The sequence below is a fragment of the Dermochelys coriacea genome, chromosome 6, assembly GCF_009764565.3.
Source record: "Dermochelys coriacea isolate rDerCor1 chromosome 6, rDerCor1.pri.v4, whole genome shotgun sequence".
NCBI lineage: Eukaryota > Metazoa > Chordata > Testudines > Dermochelyidae > Dermochelys > Dermochelys coriacea.
The window spans coordinates 16898156-16921788 of NC_050073.1; the positions used below are offsets into that span (position 1 = coordinate 16898156).

Sequence of the window (23633 nt, forward strand, 5' to 3'; positions counted from 1 at the left end):
CAACTTTAAAAGAGCATGTTCCCTAATTGATCAGCAACATAACAAAACAACGTTAACCGGGACAACGTTAAGTGAGGAGTTACTGTACTCTTAAACAGGAGTCTGGGACACTGAGCCTGGCTAATCTAAGTCACTAGATTTAATTGAATTAGCCATTTTTGTAGAGACTTACTTAACTGTTCAGCATTTTGTTTTAATCGTTGCAATGAAGTCCCGATGTCAGTACACTAATGCCAGGAAAGAAACCATTTTATACTCTTACTTTGGCTCAGGTAGATCCAATTTTGGCAAGACGGTTGCCACAAAAAGGCAGCTGAGAAACACCAGTGTCATGAAACTTCACCTTATTGTGCTTAGCAAAATATGTCCACGCTGTCTGTTTAACGGTGCTCTGGCAAACACACTTGGTGTAAAAGGAATGTTACAGATATGTGCTTTCATGATTTTACTGTATTTTGTTTAACAACATGACATCTTCTGTTTATATACACATGCAGAATTTCCAATATGTAAAACTTTGCCCTGGAGGAAAAAATGAATCAGAAAAAGGACTTTAATGACAGAATATAGTTTATGATGTATGTTTTTAAAGACAATTAAATTAAACAAATGAAGGAAGATTTGTTTTTTCAAATGAGAGGTAGGGTAGCATGGGCTAGAATGGAACACTGGCACATCTTAACTTTCGCTCCAACCACTGTAGATGGCCGTCAGGAGAGATGGCTCTAACATTGTAATCTGCAATGGAGGGGTTTCAAAGTCTTGCAAGCTTAGCTTTACAGTCCAAAATTCCTTCAACGGAGGGTGGCCTCCTGATCAGCAAGTCTAGTTATTTTTCCCAGATCACATATCTTTAGTGTCTCCTTTGCTAAGATTCTGTGTAGGCCTCCAAAATGCAAATGATGTTACAGTGCTCAAGCATCTTCATAAGACGAGCTCCCCGAAGAGAAGAGTTCAGTTTCCAGACACCCAGCAATATGAGCTCCCATCCAGCTTGCTGATCCAGCCAAGCACCTTCCCTTGTTCTTTTCTGGGACCTCAGAGAAGTAGATTTTTCAGACAGAGACTTTCTCCATGACACTGTCTGTGACGTGCACCTCATCTGCTTGCACTGTGACTGTGGCTGACTGACCGCACATGTGCTGGTGATCCTTCCAATCCTGCAAAGGAGCACGCAGAGAGAATGTGAAAAGAGACAGCGTCGGGAGACTGTAGGTATATCTAAAGAGCAAAAATAAATAAATAAATAAAATAAAAAAATCAAACCTGTGGCAGTTACTCTCAGAGCCCAGATCAACTAACTTGGGCTTCAGAGCCTGGGCTCCAGCCAGAGCCTCTACGCTGCTCTGTTTAGCCCTGCTACGCAAGCGTAAGTCAGCTGACGTGGGCTCAGAGATTCGCCACTGCGGGTCTTTTCTGCTATGTAGATGTACCCTGTATGATCTCATGAAAGCGAACAGCAGTGGCAGCAGATATGGACTTGAGATAACTTATTTTTATAGAATGTCCGTTTCTCAAAGAATCTCTAAATATTTATCAGGCTTTATAAACCGTATTAAGGAACCGCTTCCCCTGACACTGGGGTGAAATTCAGCTGCTGCTTAACAGTGCACAGAAAACAATACCAATTTAGGAGAGGACATAAGGAATAAAGTATCTGACTGAAATCACAAAGGGAATTTAAATAGGCAGAAGGTCAATTCTCCCAACTGGAATTTAGTCAGGACACAAGTCAGCTACCCCACCATTGTGAAAAACACAGCAGGAGTTTTAATTATCACAAAATGATGAGGACCTTGGTTGTAACCCTCATCTGAAAAACAACACAGCACACTTCTAACATTGTGCTGGAACACTGTTTCACTACGAACAGGGGAAAGTTGGCCTTGACCAATACCCCTCTCTGGTAATATTCTCTCTTACCTACTGGTTTCCTATTCAAATATTAATCAAATCCAACCCTGCTTAGCTCATGAGATGTGATGGGATCACAGACCAGGAAGGGAAGGAGGCAGATCATAAATGAACTTGTCTAATATATACCAGCAAGAGAAGACAGAGTTTGGGGCTGCAACTACAAATAGCTGGATTAAACTACTGTACTGTATTATTTTTTCAGCATCAGCAGCGGGCGAGGTGTTTTGTTCATTTGGAGTAGGCATCTGCCTTGTCTAGTAAGGAAGTGAAATTGTGACTGTTCAGTATTTTACAGTGAACAGCTTGCGTTATGTTGTGTGTGTTACGTTGAGGTAATCTGGTGGGACTGCTGCCTTGAGACTCTCAGGAGAATGACATGTAGATTTTAGCAGGATATTGCAGCAAACATTCATTCATTTTTTGACTATTTTGACAATTGCATTCTAAGTGGGAAATGCAGCAGTAATTACTATTCAAGTCAAAACCAGGCAAACAGGATACAAGAAGAACATTAATTTGTTTAATATTAAAAAAATTGATTGTTTATTCTCACTGCATTTGGCTTCAACCAACCGGACTGAATTAGGACATGCTCCAAGAACATAACTGGCTAAACTAAATTTTTGGTTCACCTTTAAGTTCTGGCAAGAAATAGGTACAGAATGTGCCAGTAAACAGGATGTGAGGAACACACAGCACAGGAGATTTAAAAATGTTATTAAAGCTAATGTTAAAATTGTATAATACACAGGTTAAGAAAAGAGTGTCTGTACACCTGGGTATAGTGCTTAAATTATCCCAGGTTTGTTTAAAAGTCATACAATACCACCCCACCTTCTCATATTTGTTTTTCCCTCCTGGGAAACCCTGAGTTACTTCTTGGTTTGCTTAAACCATGCCACAATCCATGAATTTGTATGATCACCAATGGCAGAGATCTCATGCTACCTATGCTATCAGTAATATCACAGACCAATGTATTCTGGCAAGTTGTTAAAGCAGGAAGAGCCAGGGCAGGGTATATATTAAATTTTATTTCTGTGCCTCTGTGACATTTTGGGGATCACTCAGACCAGTGAGGAGTTCTATCACCACCTGCCCTGTCTCCTTGAGTGCCTCAGTGTGATGCTGTTATGAGTCAGAGCCCTGACACCAGCAGCCAGCCTACAAGCATACAGGCCTGATCCTGGCTTCCCCCCAGCGTAGCTATGCCTTGCAGCCCTTCTGATCCAGAATCTCCCCAAATCCATCTACCCTATGTTGTTAACTCCCAGACACTCAGACTTCTCCCCTTCGGTTCATCACCCCTGACGGAGTGAAACCTGCCCCCTTTAGCAGGTCATTGTGGGACACACTCCCCACAGTTTGCACAACAGAGACCTGTTTGGGGTAAAAATAAACAAAAGGTTTATTTAATAGAAAAATGCAAGCCGTCACAGCCTCACGTGCCTGACAATTCACGTGATGAGGGGGTCAGGACCTGTTTCAGGCCTGACCTGGATTTTCATTTTACCTTAGGAGTTCACCTTGAACAGGTGAGTTGCCAATTTTAGAAAACCCTCTCCAAATATTACAAACAGAGGGGTGGTAGCAACATCAATGAATATGTCATTGACTCACAGGCAAAGGTTAAGTGTGCACATGGGGCATGCATGAGGTTGCAATGAAGGTTGTGTTACACCATGAGGGAGATTAACATGTTGTGTGGGTGTGTTTCCTTTATCAGTTGGCACTTGAAGGAGATTCCTAATGACAATGCGGAGTCTGTCACAGTCAGTGGAAATGTGTCATGTGCGCATTAGGGGACAGTTAACTTATTTCCCTGTTTTTTAGGGATTGCATGATGAGGGATGTCATACTTAACTATCCTTAATCTCTTTTTAAAGGAAGTTTTAGTTTCTGCGATACAGATAAATGATGCACATAAACAGAAGAACTTCACTGAAAATGGTCTCATTTTCCTCACCTCTACTGTGGCTTCTCTTTGATTGGCAGGGTCTGTTTGGTCTCTGCTGGTGACGTCACAACCACCACAGCTCAGCACTGGAACATGCAGGCAGGCTGGCTATAGGGTCACATACGTCCCAGTTGTAAATTTGCCTTTTAAAAAAATATGATTGACAAACTTACAAGACGCGACAGACCCTGGGGATGGTAAACAGAAAAAACACGAACAACATAAAAAATGCGGGAAAAACTCCCCAAGAACAAGAATGACCATGCTCTTACAGGCAGCCTGTATGTTCTCAGTCATGGGTGTAATGCTGAGTGCCTGCTGAGGTTACAGTGTGCCAGTGATCTGTCAGGTCTGCAACCTGTAGACTCGCATTAGAAGATAAGCTCACATGTACTAATATGCTGGCCAGTCCTCTTTACCCTGCTTATTTGGGGGTATTCAGTACATGCTTGAACCTGTTTCGCCAGCTATGCTGATTGCCTTTAGACAATGGTATCTATGACTTATAAAGAATCCATTACCTTCCGCTGGCAGAAAGTTGAGCAGTAATTGACTTTATGGCATCCAGTGCACTCATTCATTGCCTCCCGACCACAGTTTACACAGGACTGCTGCAAAAAAAAGGACAAAGTGGCCAGGTCAGGGATGACAAAAAGCTAGATGCTTTCAACTCAAACAGTAGTCTGGTTATACAGGCTGAAGCTCATAGCAGTGCAAAGGAAAAAGCAGCATAATGGCTCAGGGAACAGTTTTGGAAATCCACTCTCCCTTCCATCTTAGTTTAAGTCCCTTCAGAAAGCAAAACAATTTTGAACCACCATAGCGATTTCCCAGTACTCCATCCGTCTGCCTCTCTGAAGAGCAAACAGCAATCCAAAGCTATGAATCAGACACTGGGGAAACCTTGCAATATATCACACAGAGGCTCCCCCCACCGTGTTTTACTTAAGCTGACCTGATGTATCTGAACACGCAGTCAGCCAATGGAGGTATATACAACTCTTTGTTACAGTGGATTCCTCTCAGAATCCACCACCAAGCTCTTTACATGTCTCTCTAGGCAGATGTTTAACCCTTCAGCCTCCTTCAGATAAACTCAGGGTTTAACAAGAATGGACCAGGTACTCAAACGGGCTTGGAAAAGGGAACTTCATCTAAATTAGCTGCAGGTAAGTTTTAAGTATGCATCGCTCTAGTGGAACCGTCACAGACAGATATACTCTAACCCCCAGCTGGGCTCCCCAATTTTCATTTCAGATACATAACAAAAACTTTTATTTTATCAGTGTGCTTAACTCCTTTACACCAGTTTATTACTGGCTATGACTGTGATAGAAAGGTGTGCGTGGAAGTTCAAATAGCTGTCTCACACGCCACATTTAATTTTCTCTGATTTTCACAAGGGGGGGGTCCTACATACATGGAACATTATGTGAAGCAACATCTAGGCACATGAAGACAAAATGAGGACTGAATTTCTGCCTTCCTGGCTTTACTGATTGAAAAGAACATGATTGCTAATATGATTGAAACAGCAATTTCCTAACAGGAAAGAGAGACAGAGGGAAAAAAGTCTATTTCAGAAGCACAGACCCAGAACTTGGGGGTAACTACATCATCTCTCTTCATACAGAAAGGATGAATGGATTCTGTAACTGCAACACTTAGCTTCATAAATATTTTGATGTCCATTGCTTTATCCCTATCACAATAAAACTCCAGTTAAAAATGAAAAGAGTTGTATATTTAAGTGGGAGGATCACTTAACCCTGTGCAGTCAGGGTTCATTTTTTTACAGCTCATTCAGTTTCCAACTCATCAAATTACTGACATGTCATTAGCAAGTCGGAGCAGTGGTGTAATGCCATCACAGGAAATAGTTCTTGGCTGTGAATATATTGTCACACGGCGGCAACATTAACACAAGCCATATTTAGTTTAGCTGCTTCTTCTCTCTTTCAGGCAAAACTGATTTAACATCCAGACCCCTATTAACACTCAGCTCATTCACACTGTCTGTTTGCATCTTATCTGCATACCTAGAAATAAAGCCAGTGCAATAAAATTATATTCAGATAGTGCTAACATTCAGACATAAATGCATAAAAACCAGGGAGAGAGTTAAAGCTCCCACACCTCATGTGAACTCATCCCTACTTATCCACAGCAAAGTCAGTCTTTGCTAAAGAACACTCTTAAAGCATGTGACATTTACAGCTGGGATTTAAAGGCTGCAATAGCAGCCTTGTTCTTACCTTGATGATGATTTCTGTTTTACCATCGACATCTTCCGTTTGTTGAAATAACTGGTTTTGATATTGCTGCAATGAAAGAAACATTGGAACCATTACTTGGTAAATGTATCATGGTTGTAAGGTGTGGCAGCACAGGGAGCTGTTTATATCAAATGATTAGTGTACTTCTGCGCGTTGGTAATATAAATAATAAAGATACCATTACTAGAGCTCATTCTTTTGCACTACTGGATTGGTGGCAGCTGAATGAGCCATTACCATTCCTTAAAAGAAGGTGACATTGTGGGGTCCACTCAAACAAAAGAGCCTGCATGAAGACGTTTTGCTTTGATCAGACATCCCGGTTAATTGCTCATGTAACTGTCAAGTAACCGCAATGTTAAAGCAATCCCACTTCTCCACTCCACCCAAACAGGAGCTCATCCTTTAAACTGGGTGTCTGAGGACATGTCTACACTAGGGGTGCATAACATCGTGTAGATGCTTCCCACACTGATGGAAGGGGTTTTTCCATTGGTTTAGATAACTGACTCCCTGAAAAAAAAAAACAAGTAGTACTTGTGGCACCTTAGAGACTAACTAAGGTGCCACAAGTACTCCTCATTCTTTTTGCTGATACAGACTAACACGGCTACCACTCTGAAACTTGACCTCCCCGAGTGGCGATAGCTAGGTTGATGAAAGATTTCTTCCGTCAACCTAGCCATGTCTACACTGAACGTTAGGTTGGCTTAACTACAGCACTCAGGGGTGTGAACACTCCTATACACATGTAGGTAGATCAATCTAAATTGTAAGTGTAGACCAGAGATGAGTCTTGCATGAGATGACACTTACCAGAAGCATCAGTGCAGGTAACAATGGTATATGGCTAAAGGCATTTCATGATCACTAGCTTGAGTCAAATTTCTCTCAGACCACTAAAAATCCACATCTACACTACAATAAAAAACTGCAGCACTGAGTCTCAGAGCCGGGGCTGCAGTGTAGACATTTGGCCATGTGCGGGAGCCTGGGCTCCGACCCCATGCAGGGGGAGAGTCTCAGAGGCTGGGCTCCAGCCTGAGCCTGAATGTACATGCTACAATTTTTAGCTCCACAGCTGAGTCCCACAAACCTGAGTCAACCGACCCGGGCCAGCCGAGGCTGTGTCACAGGCTTTTTAGCGGAGTGTAGACGTACCCAGGGAGACCAGATGGACTCTGGAGGAACGGAATAGCCCATAAACGAGAACAGGGGGGAAAAAAAACAGACAAAATAAATGTCTCAAACCTTTTAGAAACGACACTGGGCTGTGCAATTCTGTCCCCCAAAATACAAAAACAAAAATGGGGGTAAAGGCTCCACTGCAGTCCAGCTACCCTAGTAGAACTAAATGCCAATCTAGTCAAGTCAAAGAACATGCATGCAAAACCCTATGGATTTATTATAATCTTCACACTAACCGAATAGACACATTTGGCAAGGACAGACTGGCAAAGCTGGATTTTTTTTTTAAATATTAGACCAGGTCTGTAACTTGGTTTCTCTGAGATGCGGTGGTACAGCCATCTGCCCTGCTGTCTCGTATTTGCTGGCATAAGTAACCTGTCCCAAAGCAGTTCGCATTGGGTGTGTCTCAGAGGACTTTCAGTTTTTTCCCTCCAGTCAGTTTCTGAGTACAACAGATGTTCTCTTCTCCCCTCACCCCCCATCTTCCCGTGGGCCCACATAAGGAAGGAGTGAAACCAGATTAGATTCAGTACTGACCCAGAGTTAAACCTCAGGGGAAGTTTAAAAAAAAAAACCCTGATATACCACCGTAAAGAAAAGTAGGTTTATCTGAGAGTAGGTCCCCAACACTGAAACAGATTAAGGGCTTAATTTCAGATCATCTTTATGACCTGGCATCAAGGTATTTATGTTCCTGTGAAACCACAGCCTTAGAAATCCTTAAGTTACCATGACATGGAATCAAATTAAGAAACTCTTGGGAGTTGGAGAATAATAGATGGAAATATCTCACCCCTTGTAACAAGATGCTTGGTTTAGCTCTGGCTTTATTAAATGAAGAGACTCAATCTGTCTATGTAGCATGCAAAGTACCATGCACAGAATCTTTAATACTTCTAGTCTTGCTTAGAAACAAGTGAACAGTCATACTTGCAGCAGAATTTAATAAGTACAATTTCCTGCCTAGAATTTGATGCCAAAATTCTGTCCAAGCTAAAGACAACCTCAGTGGAACAGCAACAATAATCACTACTTAGAGATTTTGTTTCTACTTTGGAGTCAGTTTTAATCAGAATGACTTTTCCTGGGGAAAGGGTGACCAAGTCTTGAGACAGACTGGAACTGACAATTTACACCAGCTGAGAATCTGGGTCTGACCTCCACATTCTAGCTAGTGTTTGTTCTTTTGCCACCTTACCAGATACTTATTTGCGCAAGAGAGGCAAAGAGTCATGCTGGAAAGAAAATGCGTGTACTTCCAGGAAGGTGAAAACAGGCCTTCTAGTATCAAGTGGAAGGCAAACTACCTATGATAATACCAATTAGCTAACGTGAAATGTGGGAAAATGCCACACTGCTTCTATATATTTTTTTTTTTTTGCACTCAATGCTCTGGTCTGTATGACAGCAATTAAGAACATAAGAGTGGCCATACTGGGTCAGATCAAAGGTCCATCTAACCCAGTATCCTGTCTTCCAACAGTGGCCAGTGTTTTCAGAGGGAATGAACAGAGTAGGTAATCATCAAGTGATCCATCCCATCGCTCATTCCCAGCTTCTGGCAAACAGAGGCTAGGGACACCGTCCCTGCCCAACCTGGCCAATAGCCATTGATGGACTATCCTCCATGAACGTATCAAGTTCCTTTTTGAACCTTGTTATAGCCTTGGCCTTCACAACATCCTCTGGCAAGGAGTTCCACAGGTTGACTGTGTGTTGTGTGAAGAAATACTTCCTTTTGTTCTGAACCTGCTGCCTATTAATTTCATTTGGTGACCCCTTGTTCTTGTGTTATGAGAAAGAATAAATAACACCTCCTTATTTACTTTCTCCACACCAGTCATGATTTTATAGACCTCTAGCATATTCCCCTTCAGTCATCTCTTTTCCAAGCTGAAAAGTCCCAGTCTTATTCATCTCTCTTCATAAGGCATCCTCCATAACCCTAATCATTTTTGTTTCCCTTTTCTGAACCCTTTCCAATTCCAGCATATTTTTTTTGAGATTAAGTTCAGCATGTTAAATATTCCCCTCCAATACATGCACACACAAGCACAGTCCAAACCAGCCACAACAAACCCCTCAGCAGTGGTCTACACAGTCACACAAACAGATGCACCATGCTGATAGCCAATGAATTCTAGCTCTAGGGGGCTGCCACAGGCTGTGAGCTCCATAGCTGAGGATTTTTTCCCTGCCTAATTTTCCGTGAAGAGATATAGGATAGCCACCAGGAAGCACAGCTATCAGGTACCCACTCCAGGCCCCACTCTTTCCTGGAATACACAAATGAAGATATTTTCACCTCCATTTAATTTATTTGAACCAGGAGTCCTCCAATTACGGGCCAAAGATCATCAGCAGTCTGCAGAAACTGAGCCACTTGAGACCCAAGCAGAGGGAAATTGGGTGTGGAACTGAATCAAGAGAAAGAATTTCTCTCTTACAATATGGTCTCCAAAAAAATTTGGAGAACCACTGATCTGAACTGTGCCTATTGCTGTCCTATGTAGCATAATCCATGTACCAACTACTTTCTGTGTACAGCTAGACTCCTTAAATGCCTGACCCTTTTTCATTTAATTTCATGCCCTCCTGCCCTTATCTGTTTCAATCTTTCTGGGAAAAGAATTCAGACAATCCAGCTGTTAAATGATCTAATCTTCAGCCTGGTCATTAAAAGTAGCATCCCCTCTAGCAGTGTTACATTGAAGGGATGGGACTTTTTCTATTGTTTTTCTACATTAATTCATAGATGAATGATATTTTATATTCATATCTTTGGCTTAAGGTCTTGGGCTTTTTTAAGGCTTAAACAGTATTCATTTTGCACAGAATATGGGAAAGGATTTTTGGGGGGTTTACATGTTTTCTAAAACCTGCTCGAACTAAATGGCAGCTTAACAAACACTAAAAATGTTAGATTTTGCAGGCATTTCGGGCTTTGTGTAAGGTTGTGCCTTTCATCCATTCCTTTTGGGCTTATCCTGAAACATACTAAGCACCTCCTGTGAAATGCTGAGCGTCCTCAACCTTTAAATGCAGAGTATCCCCCACCATCACCCCACTCTTTTTAAACAAAAAGACACGGTGAAACCAGAATCAGTGACCAATCAAATGTAGTCTTTTAAGGGTCTTTCAATAAGGGTGGCTGAAAATTTTACTTGATTAGAAAACAGGAATATCAAAATATGAAATATCAAATCATACTTCCTGGACACCAATAAATATTTTATTGTTTAAAACACAAATACTGAGATACCTTCATTTTTATACAAACACATGAAATACCAATAGTTGATAAAAAGGATTTTCTTTAACGTGAGAGATCACTTTTAGCCAAAACACAGATCTGTCTGTCATTCACAATAAGCTGACCGTATGTAAATGATGTCTGGCGTTTCCATGTGAAAACATATAGCCATACACAGAACTAAAGTATCAGCTGCATGCACACCAAATGTTCACATATAGTGGGTGTGTCTTATGGGCACTGAGGTCCAAAGTACTTCAATAGATGTCAGTCTCACATCTGGGACTAGTTCTAGGAAGTCTCTGATTGCAGAGAGATAGTAGAAGTGGTCACAGTTCAGAAAACCTTTGGGGTAATGCATAATAAAAAGTAGCTTTTAACACTGATTTCATTATCGTTTTAAAATGCTGGAGTTATTTAAACTTTGAAACTCAGACATGATCAACACTGCATATGTATATTAATGCTCTGGACCAGTAACACCACATTACAGCGAATTTGTAATGGTTCTAATGGACTGACAACATATCCTAACCATTTGTAGCACTGAGGCAGTACTACCTGCATGAGACACTCCCGTGTGCAAACTGAGGCAGTTCTACTGCAACAGTAACTGCACCAAGGGGGTTGCTACAGTAAATAGTGGAATCTTATTTTTCAGCTTTAAAAAACTGCTATGAGGATAATTTAAAAAACATGTCTGATTAATACATAGGTTCTCAACCGGGGGAGGGAGGGGTCAGGCTTTCTAGGGGGCACAGCCATGGGTGCCAGAGATAAGGGGGCTAAACAGCTATTCCCCCCCCCACTTTTGAGAACCTGAACTCAGTGGGGATGCAACAAGGAGGAGTCCAGGACACCCCGCCCAGAGCTGGGAGGCATGGGATGGCAGAGACCTTTCCTTGCTGGCATGACGGAGAAATGGCTGAGCCAAATCTGAGTGAGTGGAGTTATGATCTGGTGTACGGGGTTGCAGCGTCACTCCATTTTAAAAGGTAAGGGGTGTTTTTATAGTACCATTTGACATGCATTTTGATGAAGCAGTAATCTGACCAGTATTCCCAGAACAAACACATTAGCAACAGTAGGTGGCAGTATCCTTCTTGCTATCGTAAAGGGTGGATGCTTCAAGTTAAAAAAAAAAAAGTGCTAAGGTGGGGTGTGATGGCCTGGATTAATATTTTGTACTTCTACGGTGCCTTCCATCCAGGGCTCTCTCAAAACTTTTCAAAACACTTGTTAAGACTTCACCAAACCTCTGTGAGGTAAATACTATTGTTATTTTATTGATGAGGAAACTGAGGCATAGAGCCGTTAAGTGACTTACCCAAGGTCACATAAGAAATTTGTGGCAGAGCTGGAAATAGAACCTGGAATAGACTCCCAGTCCTGTACTTTACCCACCAAACCATGCTCCTTAAGCCAATTTCTATCAACTAAAAAAAAAGGACAGTCAAAATTAGTCCCTGAATATATATGTAGACTTAAAAATTACAATTATATCTTGAAAGAAAATATTTGAGATGTTCAGCTTACAAGTTTGGAGTTTGTGATCCTACATTTCCATTAAGAAAAGGAGTACTTGTGGCACCTTAGAGACTAATGAATTTGTTAGTCTCTAAGGTGCCACAAGTACTCCTTTTCTTTTTGCGAATATAGACCAACACAGCTGCTACTCGGATACATTTCCATTGTAACAGCTGAGGGCTTCACAAATATCTAAACTGGAGCATTTTCCTGCTATGAGCATGAGATTTGTGATGCTATCATTGGTCAGAGGCAAATAAACATCTGAACACAGGATTTGGGAGATACGTGATAGAGGAATGGATTTTCGAATATTCCTTTTAAAAATGTGAACATGTGTTGTTTACATATATATTCCGTTACCGTATCTGGATGAATTTTCTTTCTAAAAGCTCTACAGTCCAGCCTTAAACCCACACACTCACTTGAACTATCTAGTGTCTAGCGATTGTCACAGGTTCCTAAATATACCCAGTGATCTAACACTCCTGCCCAACTTAAGACACAACAGACGAATTTAAGGAACGAACTGCAGCCTAAAGCCTGTTTTGCTGGCTTTCATCAATTTATATGACAACGCTGAATATATTTTATTTGCTATATTTAGCAAGTCCCCTTTCCCAAAAATTCTCTCTGCAAGCTCCACCCCTTAAAAAAAGATTTTAAAAAAAGTGTTCCAGTGACTCAAATGAACCATCATCAGACAATAACATTAGTACAGAATATCAGAAGGAAGGTCTATCTCAGTAATTTGACTGCACAAGTTTTTTCAATCAATGGTCAAGTAACAAATGAAGACCTAGCCCCAGCACAAATCTCTCTTTCAGTCCACGATGACTGGAAGTGGAAGTGTGTCTCTCACATGGTTATGAATTCTACAGATCTCAACACAAGAAAAGCAAATACTACTTTACTGTACATGGCACAGCTTGATTCACTTCAGCAACACCAATTAAATTGCTGTCATTTGGAAACTGCATGGTTCATTTGCAATATTTAAGGAGTAGCCAGTCTTTAATAGTGAAATCAACACTGCTTCCTTATTTCTTACTATCCAAAAAGACTAAATCAAAGGTAATACATGGGCAAGCTTTCCAGTTTGCTTTCTTCTCCTGCCAGTGAATGTACACTTCAACTAAAGCTAAGCATTACATATAAGGTGTCAAATGCCAATATAAGAGTCATGTCTTTGAACTGAGCAACAGTTCTGCAGATGTGCAAAGAAGCTTGTATTAACAGCTGTAGCAACAAAGCTTGTTACTGAACAACCTATTAGTGGAAGCAGGCTGATTTCCAATCTAACAGATTTTTTCTTTAATCTTCATATGTGCTAAATTCACATTCCAGGAAGATCTGACTCCATAGCTCTGTTCTGGTTTAATCCCTTATTTGGGCTTGCTCTGCATTTCTAATGAAAAGATCTTTCATTTCAAAATACTTAAAACATAGCACTGCAAAGCGATAGCACAAAACTGGTGGTGATCCTGAATGGACGTAACATAGCTACTACATTCAGCATTTCTGTTAATGAAAACTGATGAAAGGCCCTCCTGATTTGTCTACAACTCTACATTAACCCGTGGGGATTCTCTGAACACAGCAAATGCACATTTGCTCTGTCCATTCCAGATACTGTTACAGAATGGATTCTCTTTACATTTAGCTGGTTCATGCAAAAAGTAAAGTAGATCTTTACAAAACAAGGTTCCTGTCCAACACTGAACTGTGGAGATCTGAAAACTCAATTAGAGTAGCAGTTACTTGTGATGGAGCAGTCTCAGCAAGATCCCCACCTCATGCTCATCTTAAGTATCAGAAAGTTTACTTCAGCTACAAAAAGTTCTTGTGTTACAGATTAGGGCAACTGGCTTTCAACATTGTCAGATACAGACAGTGTTTGACCAACACAATTAAAAGTGGAAAGCCCAACTGTTTGAGAGTAATTAAAATAAATGCCAACATTATGATCCCTGCCCATGCACCCTGAGCTCTTCCCCATAGTGAAATTCCCTAGAGTAAATATAAATCAATAGCTACATGAAAAATAATCCAGATTTGTTTTGCTTAAATATATCTACCAATTATGCCACATACTTTTATTATACTTTTTAGCAGGGTTTTCATTTTTTCCAGATGAACTGTTATTGCAGTTGGTTCCATTAGACACTAAAAATCATGGACTCAATAAAGATACTGGATTTATGGTTCATTACAACAATCCAGAACCCTCCTTTCTCCTATGACTGCAGAGGTGTTAACCGCACACTTCACCTTGAATGATTTCTTGCAACATGCATTAACTCCTTACACTTAACAATTCGTTCCAAATTGTGCTTAGCCACGACACTCTGAGTGCCTTCCACAGACCTGAAGAAGAGCTCTGTGTAAGCTCAAAAGCTTGTCTATTTCACTAACAGAAGTTGGTCCAGTAAAAGATACTACTTCCCCCAGCTTGCCTCTGATTTTTTCCAGAAGGCATTTGCTGAAAAAGTTAATTTAGACAAACCTGGAAGCACTGATTCCAATTATTATTGGCTGGATGAGTTTTGCAGACCCAAAAGTAAATTAGTATTTTTTCTGGTTGGGTAAAGGGATCTGTGCAGCCACAAAAGTAAGAGTGTTACAATTCTTATTAAGGGTCATTACAAACGACCACATCATCTACACAATTTCTCAAAAGAATACAGTGCCACTCAGCAGCACGAGTATCAACAACATATTACAAAATAAGAATGTAAGAGGCAGAGATGGCACAGCTGGGGGTGTATGTTACTGACAAAAAGTCACTCTCTCTCACAGGCTCACAGCAGTTGCCCTTGTAAATTGGCGCTCTGAATTGCTGTGCAACAGCTGGATTTGATCCCTCACTTCCTGTGCCAGCAGAGAATAGGAGTAGCATAGGGAAGTGAGTAAACGCAGCCCTGGTGGGAGAATAGCAGTCTGTATTGCCATCAGAGATGCCTTTATATAAAGTGTGCGTAGCATCAATGGCCTTCTAATGAGAGCCCCAACCAGCCTTCTTCATCTGGGAGCCCTGAGGGAAGACAGGGCATAAACTGGAGAGGGGGAAAACAAACAGACAACAAATTATAAAACAATAAAAACATCTGTGCCTGCAAACAACATCTCCTCAAAGATCTGTGGGTCAGATTCTCCAATGCCTCATATCCTGTATAGTCCTTACACCTACATAACTTGGGTGCTAAATCAGAAAATAGCATTTGCACCCACTGTGAACAGGTGTAAAAGACTACACCAGATGGAATGCAGTGGAGACTTAACCCCCTCCCCCCGGTGCATGTGTTAATTAAGAAAGAATCTGTTTCTCAGTACAAACAAAAGTCAGTTTTGTTAAAGTAACTAAAATCCTGCTCAGACTGTCCTGCTAGCTCTCAGCTCTAGCATTGAAGTCCTGCCAGAAACGGTCTTTCACGGATTCTCTCTATACCCTTATCTAGGAGACCCATAGGGCTGGAGTCAGCAATGGCTCTGACAGTATCAGAAGTTCATATCCATGGCAATAGATGCTAGCTACACTTCGTTATTCAGCAGTAAATAAGACAACGATTTGCTGAATAAACATTTTGCCTAATGTAACCTCCCCCCCAAAACACTTCACTCAGTAACATGCCACTGCCCCATTCCTTGCTCCTCTAGCAGGAAGTCAGCAGCTTGAGTAGCATCTTTTAAATGTTTGCTAGTTTGCCATAAAGAAAGCAGAGTAACTGTCTAGTTAAGCAGTTGGAGCTTTTGCTATTTCTTAGTTGTGTTATGTATAGGTCTTGCGTGAAATCAGCATCCCCTTCCCAGACACCAATTGATCCTCGATGCCAGGGCTCAGAATCTGTGATCACTGAAGCAAGAATTTAAACTATTTCCGTAGCACCCTCAGCTTCTTAGAATCCCAGAGTGCCCTCTTCCCCCAACACAAGACATGAGTAACTGAGTGAATTCAACAGAAGTTATGAGGATCCTGTAGGGGTGATGAATAGGACTCGAGGTTTCTGAGACTATCCTCATTAGTCAGTCTTTTATTCCAACCACAGGGGAAGCCAAGTAAGGTAGCACTTTGCTCACTTAGTAGTCGGAAACAAAGATAATACAGATTCGAGCAATGTCATCTCCTCCAGCATTGTTACCTCTTTCCTCTCCACATCGGCTTGGATTTTCGCTTGAGTAACAGCAGCCTCCCGGAAGGAGGAGCTGGCCTGTTTAGCCTGTTCAATCAGGGTCTTCAGTTGCTGGGCTGTGTTCAGTAAGGAGTTGACCATCTCCTCCAAGTACAGCCAGCTCCGTTGCTCTGTCATCTCTAGTCCATTCACCACTGAGGGGGATATGGCTTTGGTGGGGGTAGTGGGTGGCACAGCCAGGGCAGGAAGAGACGTCAACACTGAATATTAAGAAAACAAAACAAAGCACACAGGATTGAAGGGTTTCAACTCCACAAGATGCTTCTTTTCACATCTCATTTAGAAGTTCAATCTAACCAAGACCCAGTTAAACAAATATAATCAAGCCACCCAACAGAGCAGTGACAGAGGTGTGTGAAGTGATCCCTTGTGGAGCTTTCAAACTTGAGGGCTGAGGAACATATGCCCTTGAAAAACTTAACTCAGGGTGACAGAGGGGTCTGTAAAACCTATGACTTATTAGGGGGAGGAATTAGCTACAATGCAACTCTAGCGAAGCCTAACGCAGTCAACTTGACAGCTGAGCTTTCTGGAACCTAGGTAGGGATGGAAAACAGATTGGGGCCCTAGGAGCAGCACAGTAATTGGCTGTTTCTGCTACAATGATCACCAACAAAATAGTTAAGGTTGACAATTGTCAACTTTGAGTTTCACAGCTAGCTACATATTAAGATGAATGCGTGTGGTGGAGGCAGTTCACGCTCAGAGCTATTGTTTCAGGCTGTCTGCAAATCTCAAGACAACAAACTGCATTCATTTACATCTGATTCACATTTAAGAGGATTGCTTCACAACCATGAGGGCTAGATACATTTTTGTTTTTGTTGTTGTTTTAAATGATAGCTTAAATTCCAGAATATAACTCTGCAGCATAATTCTGAGAAAAATCCCAGGCCACAAAATCCACAAGACCCTGTATATATTGAAAAGCTCTTTGAGGGATGAAATTCCCATTCTTGGAAAGTGTTGCAATTCTTCTAGAAACCTTATGGAGGAGGAAAAGGTGCAATGAGATGGGCAGGCTTGTACTGTAGCCAAAATGTTCGAAATTGGAGCATGCTAAAAGTTAATCTATATTCATATTTAAGTACCTAAGCAAGGTCTGATTTTCAGAGATGCTCAGTTAATGTCAATAGGAGGGAGTATTCAGCTCCTCTGAAAATCAGGCCTCTTCTTTAATTGCCTAAAATAGAAGTAGGTGATGAATTTCAGAGATCTATACTTGAGAATGCTAGTCTGTAACTATGCCCTTCATAAAACGAGTTGAGCAGGGTCACATAGGATAGGGTGTATCTGTTCACATTGAATACACTCTTGTTCTTAGATTCACAGGTGGAGTCAGCCAGGTGAGCCAGCATAGCAGGAACAGGACCACAACAAGAGCCCTTCTAGCTCAGGAGAACACAGATAAATTATTATCCTCATATTCTCATCAGCATTGGATAACTGGAAAGACGAGCAGGCCCGAATTGTAGGTAATAGCTTTATTTGTTATAAGCAGATGGGGCTGTGACCTGAGAAGTATAATCATAGGTCACAGAGCCATGAATAAGCAGGAGCAAATGCAACAGCCAGGACTATCTTTATTTGCCATATTCTCACATGAAGCAATTAGTTAGGAGAGAGTTAAGGCTGACTGTGTTGCAGAGGAGTGCAGCCAATCCCTTCTCCCATTAAAAACATTTACACACACACACCTTCTATACCTTTTAAAAATATCCCTAAATGTCCCTAAATGTAAGAACATCTGGAAACTAAGTTCAGGTAGTCAGGCAATTCCCCACTGCTACATGTTCCTTCTTCACTCACTGTCATCTGAACTAACACAAAGCGAAGCAGGGACCACAAATTCTTACGCATTGTTTTTGTAAGTGTTCACGATGTCAAACTGACTCATGTAACATGTGGGAGGCCAGCTGCACTAGCATTCACTGTAGCATGGAATGTTTAAGCAAAATATGAGATTAATACAGAACGATGAACATTTAACAGACTATAACTGCACCGTCCCAAAATTTATATTCTAAATCTCTCTGGGAGTCTAATTATGGCTAAGTCAGACACACGTGCTACAGCAATGGTGCATTAGAAAGAACAAAATATCACTTCTCTTTACTCCCTGCCATGAATTTTTCATATTTACCATATTGCTAAAAAGGCCTACGAAGGAATTTAACAAAATCCCACCAACTTTCAAAATACATTGGCTATCCATATATGTATTTCTATTATGTTAGTCACAGGAGGAGTATCTTGGAGTGTCAAAAATGGCCAAATGAACTGCAGTGATAAATTGAAAACTGAATTAATCCCAGATTTACAAGGAAAAGAGCCACTCCTGCTATTAACCAGGCTGTGGATGGGGGGCATCCAGTACTGAAATAAGTTTACATTAACCGTTAAAAAAAACATTCCACTGATTCACTGAAGTTAGCTTGGAATGAACCATTCAGTGACATAAGATACCTTGCAATCCATAGCATCTGTGGCTGAGTGCACTCAGGAACCTCTCATTTGCATCTCTTTAGATCCAATAACTTTCAGCACTGTCACAGATTTCTGGCTTCCTCTTCAATTGGATATACCCCTGAATGCACTGCGCTGGAGAAGTTACCTTCATTGGGGAACCTTGCTGGAGCCGCTAACTGGCCTAGAAGGGATCGATTAAGTGCCCCCTTTGTTATATTGCACAGTTTCACAAACTGTGTTCTTCAACACATTCAGCTCCCAGTGAAATCTTACTCAATTTGAGGAACCCTCCTTGTAATCATTTTAGAATGAGTATCTAAAAATCCACCAAAAAATGGCCTTACTCAATCAGATCTATTAGCTATAAAAGTGTGGCAACACAATCTGGTACTTTATTTCAAGAATTTTTCCCTGTCAATATATTCACAAAGTCCCTTGCTATTATGTTTGGCTATTAAGATGAAACAACCCATGGTGGCAAGGATTCACAGAACAAACAAACAAGCAAAGCCTTCAGCTTTAGCAGGCTAGTAATCCCCAGCATAGCCTGCCATTGCCAAAGAGGACACCTACGAGTATACTAGGCACAAAAAGCAAATGTTAATACTAGAGCTGTCAATTAACTGCAGTTAACTCACGTGATTAACTAAAAAAATTAATTGTGATTAATCATACTGTTAAACAATAGAATACCAATTGAAATTTATTAAATATTTGTGGATGTTTTCTACATTTTCAATTATATTGATTTCAATTACAACACAGAATACAAAGTGTACAGCGCTCACTTTATATTTATTTTTATTACAAATATGTGCACTGTAAAAAACAAAAGAAATAGTATTTGTCAATAGTAACAGAAATAATATTTTTCAATTAGCCTAATACAAGTACTGTAGTACAATCTCTATCATGAAAGTTGAACTTACAAATGTAGAATTATGTACAAAAAAATAACTGCATTCAGAAATAAGACAAAGTCCACTCAATCCTACTTCCGCCAATTGCTCAGACAAACAAGTTTTGTTACAATTTGCAGGAGATAATGCTGCCCACTTCTTGTTTACAGTGTCACCTGAAAGAGAGACTAGGCATTGCAGGGCACTTTTGTAACTGACGTTGCAAGGTATTTACGTGCCAGATATGCTAAACATTCGTATGCCCCTTTATGCTTCGGCCACCAGTCTAGAGGACATGCTTCCATGCTGATCATAGAATAGCAGGGTTGGAAGGGACCTCAGGAGGTCAATCTAGTCCAACCCCCTGCTCAAAGCAGGGCCAATCCCCAATTTTTGCCCCAGATCCCTAAATGGCCCCCTCAGGGATTGAACTCACAACGCTGGGTTTAGCAGGCCAATGTTCAAACCACTGAGCTATCCCTCCTGCCATCGACACACATTATTTAAAAAAAAAAAAAAAAGTGTTAATTACATTTGTGACTGAACTCCTTGGGGAGAACTGTATGTCTCCTGTTCTATTTTACCTGCATTCTGCCATATATTTCATGTCATAGCAGTCTTGGATGATGACCCAGCACACGTTCATTTTAAGAACACTTTCACAGCATATTTGATAAAGTGCAAAGAAGGTACCAATGTGAGATTTCTAAAGATAGCTACAGCACTCAATCCAAGGTTTGAGAATCTGAAGTGCCTTTCAAAATCTGAGAAGGACGAGGTGTGGAGCATGCTTTCAGAAGATTTACAAGAGCAACACTCAGATACGGCAACTACAGAACCTGAACCACCAAAAAAGAAAATCAACCTTCTGCTCTTGGCATCTGACTCAGATGATGAAAATGAACATGCGTCAGTCCACACTGCTTTGGACCGTTATCAAGCAGAACCCGTCATCAGAATGGGCGCATGTCCTCTGGAATGGTGACTGAAGCATGAAGGGACATATGAATCTTTAGCGCATCTGGCACGTAAATATCTTGTGGCACTGACTACAACAGTGCGGTGTGAACACCTGTTCTCACAGTCCGATGACATTGTGAACAAGAAGCGGGCAGCATTATCTCCTGCAAATTGTAACCAATCTTGTTTGTCTGAGCGATTGGCTGAAGTAGGACTGAGTGGACCTGCAGGCTCTAAAATTTTACATTGTTTTATTTTTGAATGGCTTTTTTTTGTACATAATTCTACATTTGTAAGTTCAACTTTCATGATAAAGAGATTGCACTACAGTACTTGTATTAGGTTAACTGAAAAATACTATTTATTTTATTTTATTACAGTGCAAATACTTGTAATCAAAAATAAATATAAAGTGAGCACTGTACACTTTGTATTCTGTGTCAATTGAAATCAATATATTTGAAAATGTAGAAAACATCCACAAATATTTAATAAATTTCAATTGGTATTCTATTGTTTAACAGTGTGATTAGTCACGATTATTTTTTGTAATCGCTTGACAGCCCTAGTAAATACCATCATTGTTAAAAAAAACATACAATGGCACATTTATACACAAGTGACAGAAACATATCTATAAATACCATTGGTCGCAGACCAATGTCCAACACAGCTGGAAATAATGGTGTTAAGGATATAATAATGGTGTTTTCAATTCCCACCACTGTCTGATAATAGCCTTTGAGAAGGGTCAGATTAAAATTTCTCTTCCTACCAAGTTTGTCTCTCTATTTGGCATAGGCAGATCCTCCTCTGCCTCCTGCATGATGAATACACCTGAATGTAACAGTGCTTTCAGTAGCAACTTCAGGCTGTCTTCATCTAGTGCAGCAGCCCTGTGAATGTTAGCTCAGCTCTGAAGAGGGTGTTTGACAGAGTAATTGCTGCTGCAGGGTACAAAATATTGTTTTCACTAAAATGGTGGCTACTGGCTCTAGAGTTATTATAGGAAAATTTACTACGGGGGAGGTTCTTGAAAATAAAGCAAAACACCAGGACTGAAATCTTCAAAGCATCTAAAGGATCTATCTGGATGTATAATTCCCTGTAACTTTAATGGGAACTGGACTCAGCGTAGGTATCTGGAATCATAGGGATATTGTCATTAGATACTAACAGCCCTCTTCAGGTTGTCAGGCTAATTTCCCAAAAGAGGCTGTGATCTCCTCAGCAGTGGTGAAAGCAAAGCCAAGGAAAACCGTCTTTGTCCTCTTTTGCTTCAGACTGGGGAAACAGAACTTAGCACAGTGAACTTAGCTATAAAGAAACTCAAATACAATGAAACACCATTTATAGGTCCCAATTCAGGAAAGCATTCCTGTCCATCTTACGCATGGGCTTATGCCCTAAGCACATACTTCAAAGCAAGCAGAAGTTTAAGTGCTGTCCTGAATAGGGATGGGTTTATGTGCTTTCCTGAACTGGGGCTGTACTGAAGTAAACTGAAAGTCCTCAATTGCTTCAATACACTGCAGCAATGCGTGCAATGCAGTTTTGATTGTAGTGAACCTCAGCTTAGTGAAGTTCTTGTCAAGAAAAGTGATTTCACTGCATTGAATATTGAATATTCAGTAAGTCAGGGACTGAAATAAATGCAACAACATGTTAGCAATTTTCAGGTCATAATTTGATATACCAACAATAAAAAAAAAGACAAATCTTGTCATGAATTTAGATGAGGTTAGTACTTCCTGAAAACCAGAAGTAGCCAACTGTATGATACAGGAGGTTGGACAGGTGAGCTTTACTGACAGATAGCACTGAAAGTGTAGGAATATGAAACAGATGACTGACATTTTGCCCTAAAACCCTTATTAAGGCACTAAATTAAAACAGATGTTTGCACACTAAAATCACAGTACCACTTGAATTTAGAGACATAAAGGAGACCTGACCCTCTTTCATAAGAGATTGTTTGCCAACAACTTCTTCCAATGTTGGATTTCCTACACAATAAGGACTACAGTTTGACATTTGATAACACTATCTAATAGGAAGTATTTGTGCTCAGTGTTAGCATACGACTCGGTAAATGCCAGTCAATGTTTACAAACTTCATTCACTTCCTTTGTGAAAAGACCAATATTTAAGCAATAGACTCAAGCCCTGAAAAAGAAGCAAAAGATTTAAATTTATTTTTGACAGAGCAGAAATTTATCGCATTGCTCCACCCGGTAGTGCAAAGTGTAGCTGTAAATGTCATATGCTACTTTGGGATTAAAGAGAATCAAAATCTGTCTGGAAAGATATATTTAAAAGTTATCCCAAAGCACACAAGTTAGCCAACTAATAATTTATATATATAATTTATATTTATAATAATAATTTTGCAGTTAACAAATATTCTCATGCCTACAAACTGATCAGCAGCGGCCTAGCCTCACTTTAAAAATATTGTTATTATAACATCTTGTATTACAGGCCACAACTCCAAAACAAGTGAATACAGGCTTTGCAGACGTGCTTCCTGTCCTGAAATATCTGTGCCATCACACTGTGCCAAAACCCAACTTCTGTCAAAACAGAAAGCAAATATTGAAGAATATGAGTGGCCTGGTAATTATGTTATCAAATCTTTGCTTTGTAATGTGGACTTCAGCTTATCTGATAAAAACACTAAAAAATAGAAAGGCCTGATGAGGGTTAAAAAGGGAAGAGGAAATTAATTTTTCCTTCTGGTTTACAAGCTGCCCAGCTCATTTCTGTATTTACATATCCATTTCTTGGAACATAAGAGAATTAATAAAAGGGCTTAAAAACTGTTCACCTTCAGCTCCCGAGTGTCAATAACCTCATCATTTCATTAGCTGCCACATGAATAAACATCCATTTGTCTCCATCCTGAATGGCTTCATAGAATCAAAAATTAGAGAAGCAAAAGGCCCATTAGGTCATCTAATCCAACAACCAGCCAGAGCAGAGTATTTGCCTACT

At 40.5% G+C, this 23633-nt stretch overlaps 1 protein-coding gene across 1 annotated transcript in view; it reads right to left on the reverse strand.

The window, feature by feature from the left end:
- Positions 1 to 430: 430 nt before the first annotated feature.
- DEAF1 (DEAF1 transcription factor) overlaps positions 431 to 23633 on the reverse strand; it is a 46644-nt gene continuing 23441 nt past the window's right edge. The window contains 6 exon segments of the mRNA XM_043515932.1: positions 431 to 1160; positions 4396 to 4485; positions 6130 to 6171; positions 6173 to 6195; positions 11922 to 12030; positions 16261 to 16511. Of these exon segments, the coding sequence (XP_043371867.1) occupies positions 1056 to 1160; positions 4396 to 4485; positions 6130 to 6171; positions 6173 to 6195; positions 11922 to 12030; positions 16261 to 16511 (620 nt within the window). The 3' untranslated portion in view covers positions 431 to 1055.